The following is a 16,195-nucleotide window of genomic DNA, read 5'->3' on the forward strand; positions in this document are numbered from 1 at the left end:
CATCAGGGGACAATGCGTATAGTGTCTTCCCATTTTCTTTTGTAGGAGCATTGTTCCCTTATATTTTTCCAAATATTTACCACATGGCAGCTTCTATTTGGCCCAGCCCAGTGACATTCTCTTTTATAAAAGACTCTCTAAGGGCTGTTTTCCATTGTGACAAGTCTTGGTTTGATTGGCCACCTCCCAGCCAGTGAACATCATTCAGCCACCAGGACCTGTCACATCTCTTTTTCACTTAACTTTACATCTAGTGAATTCCTGCGCAGTTCACATTCTGGACATTTAACACATATCCTTTTTTATAAGAATTGATAATACCTATTATTTCATACACAAACACACACACACACACATACAGCCAGCCCTCTATACCCATGGGTTCCACATCTGTGGATTCATCCAACTATGGATTGGAAATATTCAGGGAAAAAAAGATGGTATATGGGATGATGTGCATAGATTGTATACAAATACTGTGCCATTTTATATAAGGTACTTGAGCATCCGTGGGTTTTGGTATTTGTGAGGGATCCTGGAAGCCATCCACTATGGTTTCCAAGGAATGACTTTATATCTAGATAATGGCCTTCAACGTGTATATCAAGCATGCTTGTCACATACTCTCCTTCTATAATAACTGATTATAACATTTATCCAAATCTATATTTCAGCATACTCTTAAATAACTGCCAAATCCAGGGGAAGTTTTTAGTCCTTTTAGTGAACAGTTTTATTACTGTGACATTGCCTTAATGACTCATATACCTATTAATTCCCTACCTGTTAATCTGAAGATACCTAAAAAACATATAAACAGCCAAACTTAAGATTTCAGAAAGTGTTTCATAGCTTACTCTATTAAACTGAGCTTTCAAATCTAACATTCGAGCAAATAATAAAAACAATAGAAGCTAGTAATAAGCTGCCTAGTATTTCAAAGATCTTTGTTTTGCATGTTTTAATTAAATATTACAGTAAAGAGAACAATCTAAAAAAAGATATGTATAGTATATACATATTTTTAGCATCTGGAGCTAATACCATCATGGACATATTAATTTCAGTGCTTACAATCAACATATTTATTTACTTTAATTTTCTTTTATGTAAAATATACTAATGCCACTATTAGATATAATTAGAATTCTTGTAGAAATTCTTGAAAAATTGAAATTCATAAATTTGATACATAAAATGTATTACATTCCAAAAATTTAAAAATCATGAGGCCAGGCACAGTGGCTCACCCCTGTAATCCCAACACTTTGAGAGCCTAGGCAGGCAGATTGCTGAGCCCAGAAGTTCAAGACCAGCCTGGGCAACATGGCGAAACCCCATTGCTGAGCCCAGAAGTTCAAGACCAGCCTGGGCAACATGGCGAAACCCCATCTCCACAAAAAATACAAAAATTAGCCAGGTGTGGTAGTATGCACCTGTGGTCCAAGCTACTTGGGAGGCTGAGGTGAGAGAGTTGCCTAAGCTCAGGAGGTCAAGGCTGCAGTGAACCGAGATCACAGCACTGCACTCTAGCCTGTGCAACAGAGTGAGACCCTGTCTCAAATAATAAAAAATAAAAATAAATCATAGCATACAAAGCACTTAAAAAATAGCTCCACCTATCTCTCCAGTCTCATGGCTGGATATTATACTTTTCAATTTAAATTATACCTGCTACTCATGTTTATGTGCATACTATATGGATTCACTTCTATAATTTTGGTTTGTTTTGTTTTGAGACAGGGTTTCGCCCTGTCACCCAGGCTGGAGTGCAGTGGCACGATCTTGGCTCACTGCAACCTCTGCCTCCTAGGTTCAAGCAATTCTCCTGCCTCAGCCTCCTGAGTAGCTGGGATTACAGGTGCATGCCACCATGCTGACTAATTTTTGCACTTTTAGTAGAGATGGGTTTTCACCTTGTTTGCCAGGCTGGTTTCAAACTCCTGACCTCAAGTGATCCACCTGCCTCAGCTTCCTGAAGTGCTGGGATTACAGGCATGAGCCACCGCCTTTGGCCTATTAACACTTACGTATTTTTTATTTTACTGTCTCCTATTTGTAGCTATTTTCTGCTTATCCCTAAGGCTCATTTCAACCTTTTTTTAACTCCCAAAATTCTGCTCAACTTGGGTTGAGTGCTTGATAATTAATAATCTGGTGGATGGCTCAATCACTTATTGAGCCACTGCCTTATTTTTTATGTTTCTGCCTCCACCCAGACTATAAGCTTCTTGATGACAAAGATTATGTTTAATTTATGTGAGGTCTGAATGCCTATTCCGATACCTAGAACATAGTAGCCTATCAATATATGCTAATGGAATTTAAAAGCTTTAGTGTTACAAAACTCATAAATATCTAGTAGGAAATGTGGCATCATTTCATTTTACATTAGAGAAATTAAATTAAATGGCTTCTGTAAAGCCAGTGAAGTTAATATATCCAAATTGGCATTCATTCCCAGTGCTCTTGGATATAAGGTAAAACATTTGTGTACACATGTTATAGCATAACAGGTGGTTTTTTTCTTTATTTTAATATCTAAATATACTACAGTGAAATCTCTTCTTGCCTTAAAAGCTAAGCAGTATTAGATCATTTCCTTAGATATTACAGCAACATTTGACTTATCTAAGATTTTATGACCCACGTCTGAGACTTTAGGTTTGTTCACATGTTCATTTTTTTGTTATCTGCTCTTCTGATTGAAAGATTGTTGGGGATAGGAAGAGAGGAAGACATTGTGGAGAAATGCATATGCATGATTATGGCAGAGTTATATAATAGAAAGTCCATGAGTTTTGGAGTCAGAACTGCTGTCTTGTAAGTTCAAAATATTGAACAAGGCAGGTGCAGTAGCTCACACATATAGTCCTAGCAGTTTGAGAGGCCAAGGTGAGAGGATCACTTGAGGCCAGGAGTTTGCTACCAGCCTGGGCAACATAGCAAGACTCTACTTAAAAACACACACACGAAAAACACATTGGGCAAATGACTTATTCTCTTTGTATATCAGTTTTCGATACTTCCTTTGAGTGTTGTTAAGATCAAACAAACAATGACTATAAAGCATTGAATGCAGTTCTTGACACAAAGTAGGTGCTTGAGATATGGTATCTCTTGTGTTATTACTACTGTATGTGACGTATAGGGTATGTTACAGAGCAAATCCATTACATTTCTGAATTTAAATATTCAGAATTTCTCAAAATTGCATGTCCTCATTTGGCCCTCAGATATATTCCACTTTAACTGGTTAATATTTTTTCTTCCCTGTACCTTTGACCTACTGATGTATCACTTGGGTTAGATTTTTTAAATTATTTGATTTTTCCCTTAATCTTTGTCTTCAATATTTTTTTCCAACTTCAGGCAAAAAATGGGATCCAAGAAATGGATTGTTGTTCTCTAGAATCTGACTGGATCTATTTCCATCCTGATGCTTCTGGTAGAATAATACATGTTGGCCCAAATCAAGTCAAGTGAGTAATCTCATTAGCACTTGAAAGTTAAGAGCAGCTTTTAGTAGCATTTATTGGCGTCTTTATTTTTGCCAGCAAACTAGTGAGCCTGAGCCAATTAATGGAAATAATTAGCTTGTTGGTGGGTGCTTCCTCAGAGACTGGCATATAGAAAACCTGACTTTATTCTTTCGGCCTCAACAATACTGTTTGTAAGTATTAGATTTGGATAAGTTATTTGATGGATGATATGCGAGTAAAAGGAAATTACAGACTGACCCTCTCTCATCAGGTCTTAATTAATTCTCTAGGATTAATAAGAAATAAGATTGTTTGTTCTGAAAGGCAGCCTTGACACAGGAAAGGTAGTGGATTGCTTGAAGTAAACTTTGTTTTATTTTTATTGCTTTCGGGGCACACACATCTCCCACAAGCTGACCTCTCCTTCCGTTAAACACTTTTCATTTGACATTCCTGACACCACAGTCCGGAATATTTTCCTCTTTTATCTATCTATTTTAGTATGCTTTTGTACTCTTCCTTCTCTACCCAGCCTTTAATTGTTGGATGTCCTCAATCGGATTTTAGGCCCTCTTCTCTTCTCACTCAGTATTTCCATTCTGCATGATTCTGTTTATTCCCTTGGCAGGAAGATCATGTATACATGAGAACTCCAAAATGTATATACTAGCCCAAACCGCTCATTTCAACTCATTCCAGAAATCTTGAATCATTCTTAATACCTTCTTACCAATTTGTCTTTCATCAGTATGCATACATTTAAATACTTACATGCATTCTCTTTCTCTCATACGTACACACCATATATCCTCTCAATCCAGTTTATTTTGCTATGAATTATTTCTTAAATCTGCCTATTTCTGCCCTTGGCCACTGTCATCGTCTTGGTCAAGTCACTGTCATCACTAGCCTAGGCTACAGTAATAGCCCACTCCAGGGCTCCAGGATCCACTCTTGCACTGTTTTCTTCTTAGCAGCTAGCATGATTTTTAAGAACATGAAGAAATATAAAAAATATGCAAGTGAATTCTAGTGCTTTACCCTTTTTATGGCTTTTCATTGCTCTTAGAATAAAAACCAATACAGTTCGCATGGTCCGAAAGACCCTCCTCCAACTCAGTTTACTCTGGTCGTGCTGCCTTTTCAGAAAACTAAGGGCCTGTTTCCTCTGTTTGGAGTCTGTGTCCCCTACCTGTTCTCCTGCCTAATTTCTATTCATATTTTATGGCCCAGCTTCAATGTCACTTTTCCACAGACCTTCCCTGATGCCCCTTGTTAGTTAGATTTGCTTGCCCGTCATATTTTCATTGCACCCGCTGTGTCATCTTCCATTGTAGCACTTAGAGTAACTTAATTAATTTGTGATTGTCTGCTTAAATACCTTATTTTGGTATCATAGACTCTATGACGACAGGGAAAGAGCCTATAACCCCAGCACTAAGCATAGTCCTTGGCACAGAGTAGATGCTCAGTAAGTATTTATTGAATAAGAAGAGAAGTGGCTGGACATGATAGTTTAGGCCTGTAATCCTGCACTTTGGGAGGCCAAGGCAGGAGGATCCCCTGAAACCAGGAGTTTGAGACAGCCGGAACAACATAGTGAGAACTTGTCTCTACAAAAAATAAAAATAAAAAATAGCTAGGCATGAGGGTGGGCAATCATCTTAGGGTCCTAGCTCCTTAGGAGGCTTCGACAGGAGGATCAGCTCAGCCCAGGAGTTCAAGACTGCGGTGAGCTGTGATTGTAGCACTGTACTCCAGCCTGGGCAATGGAGTAAGACCCTGTCTCTAAAAAAATTAAAAATAAAGAAGGGAAGTGTCTGCCTTCTTTATTTTTTATGCTTCCTGGTAATCAGTCTACCTCTCTGGATCTATTATTAATATAAGGAAAATGAAAGGATTTAATAAAATAAGATTATTAATTTTTACACATCTTAAGCTGTGGTTCTGCTTTAGAAAGCCTTACTTTTAATGTTTGTTACCACCCATATTAGTTTGAACTTAAGAAAACAAGGCCCACAAAGAGTATATGGCCTTTTGCCAGATTTTAAAAGATAAGCATTTAAAAATATTGGCACTACTTAAGAAAACTAAGTGAGTAATTTAAATTATTATTTGATCTCTTTGTCTTCAGAAATTCTGAGGCCTCCTGCACTCTCGGGCCATGTAGCTGCTTCTCTCTGCTGTTCTTTTTTTCTGCATTTGAGACTTTGAGGTTGTAAAACATTGTGCTTTTGAAGCTTGTTAATGATGTGAACAGGTTTCTGTGGGTGGTGAGCAAATTATTTTATTTTCTCTTGCTTAATAGGCTTGATCCATGAGGCCATTTGCATTCAAAAAGCCCAAATCTTTAAATATAATCAATCCTAAGAAAAAACAGTATTTTCAGTTGTTTTTAAATATTACTCTATCATGAAAACTCTTAGTTTTGATTTAGATATAGATTTCGTTGCTGATTGAATTTCTTTATAGTTAACCCTAAGTGTTGCTCATAGATAGCTCATTCTACTTCAGAAGTAAAAATGCAAATATCTGTTATAATTCTTAGAGCTGAAATGTTAGAGACCTGTTACAGCATAGCAGAGACAAGGTTCTTAAGAGTAACTTTCATTAAGCCAGTTTGGAAAATAGCTTAGGCCTCAGCAAGCTGATTCATTGCCTACTTCAGTAGCACCTGTTGTCACAGTTCCCGTGTTTTTCTGTTTAACAGACTCTCGTGACTTTGAAGGAGTTCATAGACGTTTAGTGATCACATATTAGTATTGCAGACTAATCAAGAGAACCACCTCAGTGTTGTACTATAATTTTTATTTGTAGAGTTTTATTTCAATACTTAAACTTTGGCACCTTGATAGTGTTTTGAAATCTTAGGCTTTCAAAATTATTTTTCCTTCTCAGAGTTTTGAAGCTAACTGAAATAGAAAATAATAGTTCTCAGCATCAGATCTCTGAAGATTTTGTCATTTTGGCCAACAGGGAGAACAATAAAGTAAGTAAGGTACTTTAAAATCCTTTGTATATCATTGTCTTTCTACATAAGAATATAGTATGCTAATATATTTGCCTTTGAGTGTAGCTAGAAACAACAGCACAGCCCTATAAAAGTCTGTGCATTTTGTCTACATGAGTAGCCAGTTTTAGCCCCAGGTACATTTGAGATTTGAAGAAAGTTGACTATATTGAGTTTATCTTTTGCTGATTTCTGTTTTCTTTCTTAATTTCTCTTTTTTATTGATGAATTGTCAACCTTTGGGTCTAATTACTTGTGCAAAGTTAAATTTAATTGGGGTACATATAAATCTTTAAAAATCACATACCATACTTTAACTCCATATGGTACTTTTTCCTTTAGTGTATAAATTAAGACCACAAAGAAAATTATGGGGAGGGAAATTTCTAAAAACAGATCCACTTTTTATTTGCTGTCCCATATACTAAGGCAAAAGTCAGGTGAATGAGGCAGCTAATCTCTAATCTTTTAAATAATTGATTTTGTTGCCCATTCTGGTGTTTTAGCCATTAAAAACTTTATTAAAGTATTTTTGGACCAGGCGTGGTGCCTCACACCTGTAATCCCAGCACTCTGGGAGGCCAAAGCAGGCAGTTTGCTTGAGTCCAGGAGTTCGAGACCAGGCTGGGTGACATGGTGAAACCCTGTCTCTACAAAAAAATAGAAAATTAGCCAGGCATGGTGGCTTATGTGTGTGTATATGTGTGGGGTGGGGCGGTGTTTTTTTTTTTTTTTTTTTTAATTAAATGGAGGATCAGAAATCTGATTCAGAATTTTCTCAGTTGAGGAAAGAATTGTGGATGTACGAAAAGTGTTGGGAAATTTTACCAAATTTGTTAATGCAATTTTGCCTTTGACTGCATGTAATGGAACTTGTAATATCTTTTTATTTCTCTCCATGTGATAGAATGAAAATGTACTCACTGTTACAGCTTCTGGACGGGTGGTAAAAAAAAGTTTTAACCTTCTGGATGATGACCCAGAACAAGAGGTATTACTTTGGCCAGAGATGACAAACCAAACCAGTGTGTCCTTCCATTGTGAATTTCATATTAATACTTCCCATGCCCTGGGGTAGAGGTTGGGGGTGAAGAGTTCCAAGCAGGCCAGTTGGGAAGGGTTGTGCATGCTATTTCAACCAGTGCAACCCAACCATTCTCTCCTTTCATATTGTAATTATTCATAATGTTCTATTTGCAGAAAAGTTCATAGGACCAAAATAATTTGAAAACACTATTAACTTTTTGTTTTGTTTTGTTTTGTTGATATGTAGATTTTCTAGGGAAATCTCTTCATGGAAAATTCTTGAGTTACATCCTGATGACTTTATGGTTTTTGACTTTTTTTACTTGCTAGACTTGAATACGTTTGTTAATGTCCATGGGTCAGAGGAAGAGGACATGAGGGCATGATAAATCAGTTCAACTGTTATCTTCCACTTGGCTTTACCAGTCACTAAGCTAATACATTTTTATCCCCTTCCTTTAAAGAGGCATTGGAAGTATGTATGAAATCAACTGATAGTGATCATGCTTTAAATATTTAAACCGTTGCATAAATTCTAAATTTATTTAGCCTATCTAACTATATTATTTGTGTCATCATTTTTAGGTAGAAACATTAGAGTGGCCTTCTAAGGACAGTTTTTGAACTTCTTTTAAAATAGGTTAGAGATGGCCCAGTATGTAGCTGTTCTCAAAAAAAAAAAGGCACAAAAAATTATTATTTTGGACTATACAAACCTATTGAGAACAACGAAGAAAGCTACATGCTCTGCACATAAAACTATATTCCTGAAAGATGTACTAAACTTTCCAAAAGGTAGCATAAGTCATTAAGCGGGGAAAGGTGGTAGCAAAAAGAGAGATGCTTTGTATCATGAGATTAAAAAACAAAATCTTTTAGCCTATAAAGGAAAAGTTTGAAGAAATTATGACTAAAATCTATAAGATCACTGGCACCAAGGCAAGAAGTCACCCTTTGAAGTTTGACCATGGTAAGATGAAGGCAAAAAGGAAATAAAGCAAAAGTAAATTTCAAAAATCCCAGCTAATAAATACATATAAATTTTTATGTCTTAAGGTGGTAAAGGCAGAAAATGTCAATGGATTAAAGAACAGTTTGACCAAACATAGGTGAAGAATTAGTGCATAGTGATAGAGAGAAACACGCTATGCCTGTCTTTAACGTTAATGCCAGGCATTCAGCCAAGAGGTACCTCCCTGTGGTCCATTCCTGGATGGTTGGGCTCTGATCTGCTTTCCCTGCAAGGTTTCTGAAGTCTTGGGTTTTATTCCTTGAGATGGAGTTCTGGGAGTTTTCTCTCTTTACCATAGCTAACTCTCTTGACCCAATCCTATTCTGTGAGTTGGACTTCATTTCCTAATATTCTCCCTCAAGTATAAGCAGCCATTTTTGCTTTATTTAAAAAACCAAAAAGGATTTTTTTTTTTTTTTAAAGACAGGGTTTCACCATTGTTGGTCAGGCTGGTCTTGAACTCCTGACCTCGGGTGATGCGCCCATCTCGGCCTCCCAAATTGCTGGGATTATAGGCTTGAGTCACCACACCCGGCCAAAACCAAAAAGGATTTTTTTTGAAGAGGTGGTAAAAGTCATAAGTAGTGTATGATGGGTTATCCATCCTTCTAGAAATGACTGTGTTTTTCTCAGGTGAGAACTTTTAGAGCTCAGTGAGCAGTCATCAGGTTTCAGAACTGAGCTCCATGTGTTTAGTCCTGTCCAGGAATCAGCAAACACACTTGTCAGAGACAGCAGTCGAATACTCTTTTAAATTTAGAGAAGCTCTGATTTGCTGTCACTGTAGAGAATTTCATTTATACTTTGGCTCAGATCTATGTAGACTTTGTTTTGTTTCTTAAAATCTGTAGGATACTGCTTAACTCTTGAAAATCTTGGAACTGATGTTTTACTAGGCATATAAACAGAGATACATTTCTACCTGTTATTCTTCCCTTTCATTCGTTCTTCTCCCATATTTTTGTAAGTAATAGAATACTTAAACTATAAATGCAGAAATAAGCCTACTTGAATAACTGGATTTTGCCTCTTTTCCTATTTTATCCATCTCTCCCCAAGACTTTCAAAGTTGTGGACTATGAAGATGAGTTAGATTTGCTTTCTGTGGTAGCTGTTACTCAAATAGATGCTGAAGGAAAAGCTCACCTGGATTTCCACTGTAATGAATATGGAACTTTACTTAAAAGTATTCCACTGGTGGAGTCATGGGATGTGGTAAGTAGAGTTCATGGAATATGAAGTTGCAAGCGTTTTCTTTATAGGTGCCATTTATTAAAACAAATGTTACTGTGTTCATGGCAGTCCAGACTCACCTATGCCAATGACCACATGAAAGAGGTTATTGTCCTATACCCAGGACAAAATGAGTACTTCTTAATCCTTCCTCCCCTGGGAACTAGAGGATGCCTCCTTACCAGTGGACTTAAAACTTCATATGTTTTCCTAAGACATGTTATCTCTTTCCTTACCCTAGTCTTTGCTTTTCTTTCAATTATAAGTTTGGAAAAATGTTTTAAAATAAGAGAATACTGTAATAAATCCCCACAATTACTTGAGACCATATTTAAGCATATAGGAGTCCAGGTACTCTTGTATATGTGATATTTCAACTATTATTAGAATGTCAAAGTTATAAAGAACAATAAACATCATTTTATCCAGGTCTTGTTTAATCAGTGGAGAACCTGGGAAGTTTGGCAACTCATCCATGATCACTCAGTGAGATAGATAGTATCAGCATTGGCAATAAAATCTGGGTATTTAGACTCCTGAGTCCAGAGCTCTTTTTATTCTCTATATTTTGTAGAATGTCTTTTTTGTTAATAATCTGCACGTCCACAAATAATGAAAAATGAATCTCTTTCTAGCAACTATTTTCTTCTGTGTTATGTTTGAAGATCCCTAACATAGGTACATGACATTTTAGTAACACAGTAGTGAATATGGCTATGTGAAAAGGAGAGTGCGTATGATTGTGTTTTTGTTACAGACATATAGTCATGAAGTCTACTTTGACAGAGACTTGGTGCTACACATAGAGCAGAAACCCAACAGAGTCTTCAGCTGCTATGTTTACCAGATGGTATGTGACACTGGGGAAGAAGAAGAAACCGTAAACAGAAGTTGTTAAAAAGAGTGAGATAATTGTAACCTAAGAGACTTTTAGCCAAACACCCTGGCAGCTGTGTCCAATCCTTTTTATTATCTGCATAGCACATTCGCCAGTATTTTCCAAAAAAGTCTTGTGTTGACTTCGGATGACTATGACTTCTTTTTTAAACTCTTGCTATATAAGGTGGTGAGGAATTCATTTTATGTTAAGGTTTTTTTAGAATACTATTCCAAGAAGTTTAGTGTTTTGCAGCTTTGAGCTAGCTAGTAATGCAAACATTAAAAAGGACAGGTTAATTCCAGTTGTTGAGAAGCAAATCATTGATGGGGTGGTGTTTAACATGGTTCTTAAAGGATGGTATGGAATTTTGATTGCTAAGGCTAGGAAAGACAGGGAGAGATAGAAATAAGCATGCAGAAAGAAATCTTACATCCTCTATACAAAACTTTGCATAAGGATGAGAAATGAGATGTGTTATGTGAAAACATTATTTTGAGCCAAAAATGTGTCATCACAGGTTTTTTTAAATCTTATATATGTATTTATATATGTTTTGTATTTGTATATAGTATCAGGAATTGGTTTTAGTTCCTAAATTATCTTTTCTTCCTAGATTTTGTTCTCCTGGTTTGATGTTCCCATTGAATATTTGTGTTTCTGTATAGACTAATGTAAAAGATTCCAAGCAAACCTAAAGTGAATTATTTTTCCTGATATGTATCCTGTTTAGCTCACTGTCTCTAAGGATGGTCTCATCTCACCATTCTATTCATCTAGTGAGTTTTCTGATCTTGTTTAGGCAATATTTTCCTACTTAACAGAGTAAGATAAAGGTACCCTTGCCTCCAGTAGTTCTGTTTCCTGTAGAAGAGTAGATAAAGTCCCAGGAGGAGCTCTTACTAGCTTGGGAGTTGTCTGATTAACCAGAGAAAATTTTGGGCTTACTTATGAAACAAGCATTTTTTCTTCCTTGTTAGGAAAGATCTAAATATGATCTTTGAACTTTAATGATTATTCTTTAGAATGTTAAATCAAGGCAACCCAAGTAAAGGGAGAAAATGTTTCTTTGTGACTTCTGTTTGAGAAATTCAGTTGCTTCCAGTTTGCATGTTCTGCACTTTATCTGATTCAACCTCAAAAGAATAATAAGCAATAAAAGGGAAGGAAACAGCGGTAAAAGTCATTGCTGATTCAAGTTTAAGGTTAAAATATGGAATTTTTAGCTTGGATGATTTACATTAAAATCTTTCCACTTTTTTCTTCAGTTTTGGCTTGATGCCATGTTAAGAATGATGTGAATTCTTCCCAGTTCTGCCCTGGTGCTAGATATTGCCCCACACTTTCATTTAGATACGAGCTCTATCTAAATAGTTCCACTCAGTAAACTTACGTCTTGATAAACAAGACCAGTAAGAGGACAGTGAAAGTACTAAAGGAAAGAAAGAAACCAATGTTGTGTGAGTTTCAAAGCAGATTCAATGCTATGTAACAGCAGAATGTTCATTCTGCATTTCCAAGAGTGTTTCAGAACAGGATGTCTTTAGACTTCAGTTATGTCAGAGGTTTTTTTTTAGGTAATTATTGAGTTTCTCCTTCTCCTTTAAGTCATCACCTTCCTTTTAATGAAACGATAGTAAGGAACTCATCTACTCTGAAAGGTATTTGAAAAATATCTGAGATTCCTAGCTGTTTTTTTGCTGGGAGTAGAGGGTAGAATACTTCTGGTCTAGGTAGAACTTAACGCTAAGAAACCCCCAATATGTCACCTCTGCCTAAATCTAACTAGACCAGGGTCCAAATGTCATCCAGGCCAGGCAGGAAATATACCTTGTGTGAAAGACAGTAAGGAGTTGTGGGCAGTGTAACAAACAGGAGACCTGTGCCCTAACTAAAAGGAGAAGCTGTGACTATGTACTTAGTTTCAGCCAGTTGTAACAGTATGTGGGAATGTAGGCTGCATGATGGTCAACAAGACACAGGTATTAAAAAGATGCCGAAAGATACAGAAGATAGCACAGAATGTGAGAAAGTTGGATACCACACATAGCGAGAGACAAGCATGCTTCCCAGCTCACCGGAGTGTCACATAGCTGCTCATTCTGCCACCTGCCAGACATTAGTTAATACTTTCCTGCCCTACCTAAACTCCCTCTTTACCTAACTTTTAATTCGAGACTCTAGCTACATGCCCACCTACTTAACAGATATTAGTAACAGGTACAAAACATTATGGGTAACAATTCTGAGTACTTAATGCAAGCCCAGGTGAACCAGGGTAGCTTCTATCAGCAGGTACAGACATTCAGCTGAAAAGAGGTGCATTCTGCATTGTACTCCTTGATCTAAGTTTCTGTATTCTCACAGCGTCAATGCAGCAAGCTTATTGTTCTTTAATTTTTTACAATGTTTATGACAACTCTGGGAGAAAACAAAACAAATCCTATCATATCATATTTGTGCTACTTAGTGAGGAGATACTGTTATATTTAGACAAATTAAGGCACTTCACATTCTTCCACCAATTACGTTTTGTGTCTTACAGTTCTTTTTTTTAACAATACATTTATTGAGTGCTCTCTATCTGCTAATTATTGTAATACAGTATAAGTAAAATGGATCGTCTCATTTAATATTCAGAATAACCACATGAAGTAAGAACTGCCATTATCTCTCCCCTTTGTACAAATGAGGAAAGTGAGGTTTATAGAAGTTAATTGGTCCAGGGTCCCACAACTAATAAGTGCAGAGGTGGGAAACATATCCACATTTGTTCAGCATAAACTTACGCCAAATTTCCTCCAAAGCTCTCAAAAGGCAGTGCATGTTAATTTATCCTATATATAGCATATAGACAACTATAATACTGGGTACATGGGAAAGTGTTTAATAAGTGTTTTTTACTGATGATTCAATGTCTAAATTTTGAACAAAGTTTGGGTAAAATACAAGTCACAAATTGACAGACAATGTAATCTTCAGTGGTTAGCAGTCCTTGAATGGTTCTTTCCCTTTGTGGTGATAATAACTCCTATTAGTCTTCCTATTATTTGGCTTCCTTATTAATTTTAAAAAATATTTTTGTCTTCTTACCGTGTTTACCTATATCAGCCATCATTTAGAATCCCAGGGAGCTAATTTCTGGTCCCTGTGTTGCTGTCAAATCTGCATCTTGCAGAAAGAATAATTTATATCAAGCAAAGGACATATAATAGAAAGATGAGACCTACTGAAGTCTTTTTCCCCTCATTTTATTATGAAAATTTTTCAAACGTACAGTAAAGTTGAAAGAATTTTATAGTAAATACCGTAAGACCACAAGGATTCTGTATGTTACTCTACTTGTTTTATTGTTTACCTATCCAGCATACTTTTTGGTGCATTTCAAAATAAATTGTGGTTGCATATATATGTCCCCCTAATACTTCAGCTGCATATCATTAAATAGAGTTTAGTATTTATTTAGTTTTTTAATTTTTTTGATTTAAGATTTATCTGCAATAAAATGCACAGATCTTAAGTATAAATTTACTGAGTGTTTGCAAACATATACACCTGCGTAACCCAAACCCTTTCCAAAATTTCGAACATTGCAGTCATCTTCAGAAAGTTTCCTAAATCTCTCTCCCAGTCTATCCCTTCCCCACCCCTCAGGTATAACTGCTGTTCTCATTCTTCTATATCAAAGGTTAAATTTACCTCTTTTAAAACTTCATATAAGTAAAATCATACAAGGTGTAATGCTTCTTTCACTTACATAATGTTTTTGGGATTTATTCATGTTGTTGCATGTGTCAGTGGTTCCTTTCTTTTTATTGCTGAGTACTCTTTTGTGTGAATATGTCACAGTTTTTTTTTTTTAATCTTTCTGTTGATGGGCACTGGGCTCTTTCTGCTTTTAACTGTTACGAATAAAGCTGCTATGAACATTCTTAGAGAAGTTTTTTGTGAACATGTGTCTTTATTTCTCTTCGGTAAGTATCTAGGAATGGATTTTTTTGGTCCTTGGGTAGGTGTATATTTAGTTTGCCCAGACTTTCTTCCCAAAGGATTGTACAATTTTACATGCCTGCAACAATGTAGGAGACTTCCACTTGCTCCACACATTCTCGAACATTTGTGGTTGTTAGTCTTCTTTATCTTAGCATTTATGGTGGGTATGTAATCATTTCTAGTTGATACTCAGATTGCTTCTACTTGTGCTTAGCAACCCTCTTGTCAGCTTGACCTCCTTCCTTCCCCAGGAACTGCTGAAAACATTCTTTGTGATAATAGTTAAGATACCCCAAAACTCAGCTTGGGTTCTTTTTTTTTTTTTTTTTTTTTTTTTTGACAGAGTCTTACTCTGTCACCCAGGCTGGAGTACAGCGGTGCAATCCTGGCTCACTGCAGCCTCTGCCTTCCGGGTTCAAGTAATTCTCCTGCCTCAGCTTCCCAAGTAGCTAGGACTACAGGCACGTGCCACCACACCCAATTATTTTTGTATTTTTTTTTTAGTAGAGACAGGGTTTCACCATGTTGGCCAGGATGGTCTTGATCTCCTGACCTCATGATCCACCCACTTCGGTCTCCCAAAGTGCTGGGATTACAGGTGTGAGCCACCACACCTAGCTGCTTGAGTTATTCTTTCTCAGACATGGGATAAATTGCTCATCAAAGAACCCTGATTCCTTTCATGGAGATTATAGTTGGGAACAAACCTGGGTTCTAAGAGCACGTGTTCCACTGTTTCACATGACTACTGGAGCTGGACAGAGTGGCACTGGAGAAGAGGTCACAGCAATCATTGTAATAAAAGCAGAAAGGCAACTTTTTTCTTTAAAGGTTGTGAGTTCATATTATCATAAACATGCTAACAGGTGAAATCAGGTGAATTTTTTTTCTCTAATATGGAAGCATATTAAACAAGCTGTATCCTTTTCTCACTAACTGTAGCATTCTAGGCTGCATATGTTGTGATAGCAAATTAGTATATTTAAATTTTAGAGGTGTTCAAAATTTCAGAAGTATTTATTTATTTATACTCTTTTTGACTCTCAGTTCAAGTGTCTTAGAATTTGTGCTGAAGTTTGCAGGTTCCGTTCCTTTCCTCATTATCACCTGAGTCATGTATAAGGGTGAAGGTGGAAAGGAGGGGAACTCTCAGCCTCCTATATAGGCACATTAAAAAACACCATGCTCAGGACACTAGGCTCTCAGGTAGAACCCACTGAGATTAACAGACACTAGCAAGGAAAGGGAGAATTGAGATCGGCAAAAGCCTGTAAGATTTTTCTGATACTTTCCTGTAACTCTTTGTTTTCATGGATACTGGAGTTATTCCTTATGAGTGGCAACATTGAATTTGAGTTTCATAAATAATTTTGGCTACACTTTTTTTTCTCAGAATTAGAATAACCAACGTTGCAAAGGTGGCAAATCTTATAAAAAGATGTCAGCAGCCGGGCACGGTGGCTCAAGCCTGTAATCCCAGCACTTTGGGAGGCCGAGGTGGGTGGATCACGAGGTCAAGAGATCGAGACCATCCTGGTCAACATGGTGAAACCCTGTCTCTA

The 16,195-nt window shown here is 36.7% G+C and overlaps 1 protein-coding gene across 5 annotated transcripts in view; it reads left to right on the top strand.

Moving 5' to 3' along the window:
• DCAF17 (DDB1 and CUL4 associated factor 17) overlaps nt 1–16,195 on the top strand; it is a 57,224-nt gene that overhangs the window by 32,783 nt on the left and 8,246 nt on the right. For 4 of the 5 annotated variants that reach the window (XM_017538175.2, XM_037741890.1, XM_017538174.2 and 1 more), the window contains 5 exons: nt 3,373–3,482; nt 6,381–6,471; nt 7,400–7,483; nt 9,590–9,745; nt 10,521–10,613. In XM_017538175.2, coding sequence (XP_017393664.1) covers nt 3,373–3,482; nt 6,381–6,471; nt 7,400–7,483; nt 9,590–9,745; nt 10,521–10,613 — 534 coding nt within the window. Of the gene's footprint in view, nt 1–3,372; nt 3,483–6,380; nt 6,472–7,399; nt 7,484–9,589; nt 9,746–10,520; nt 14,578–16,195 lie in introns of those variants that run through there. The other variant, XM_017538177.2, reaches the window with a different exon arrangement.

This window comes from Cebus imitator, unplaced genomic scaffold (genome assembly GCF_001604975.1).
Source record: "Cebus imitator isolate Cc_AM_T3 unplaced genomic scaffold, Cebus_imitator-1.0 Scaffold110, whole genome shotgun sequence".
NCBI classification, from domain to species: domain Eukaryota; kingdom Metazoa; phylum Chordata; class Mammalia; order Primates; family Cebidae; genus Cebus; species Cebus imitator.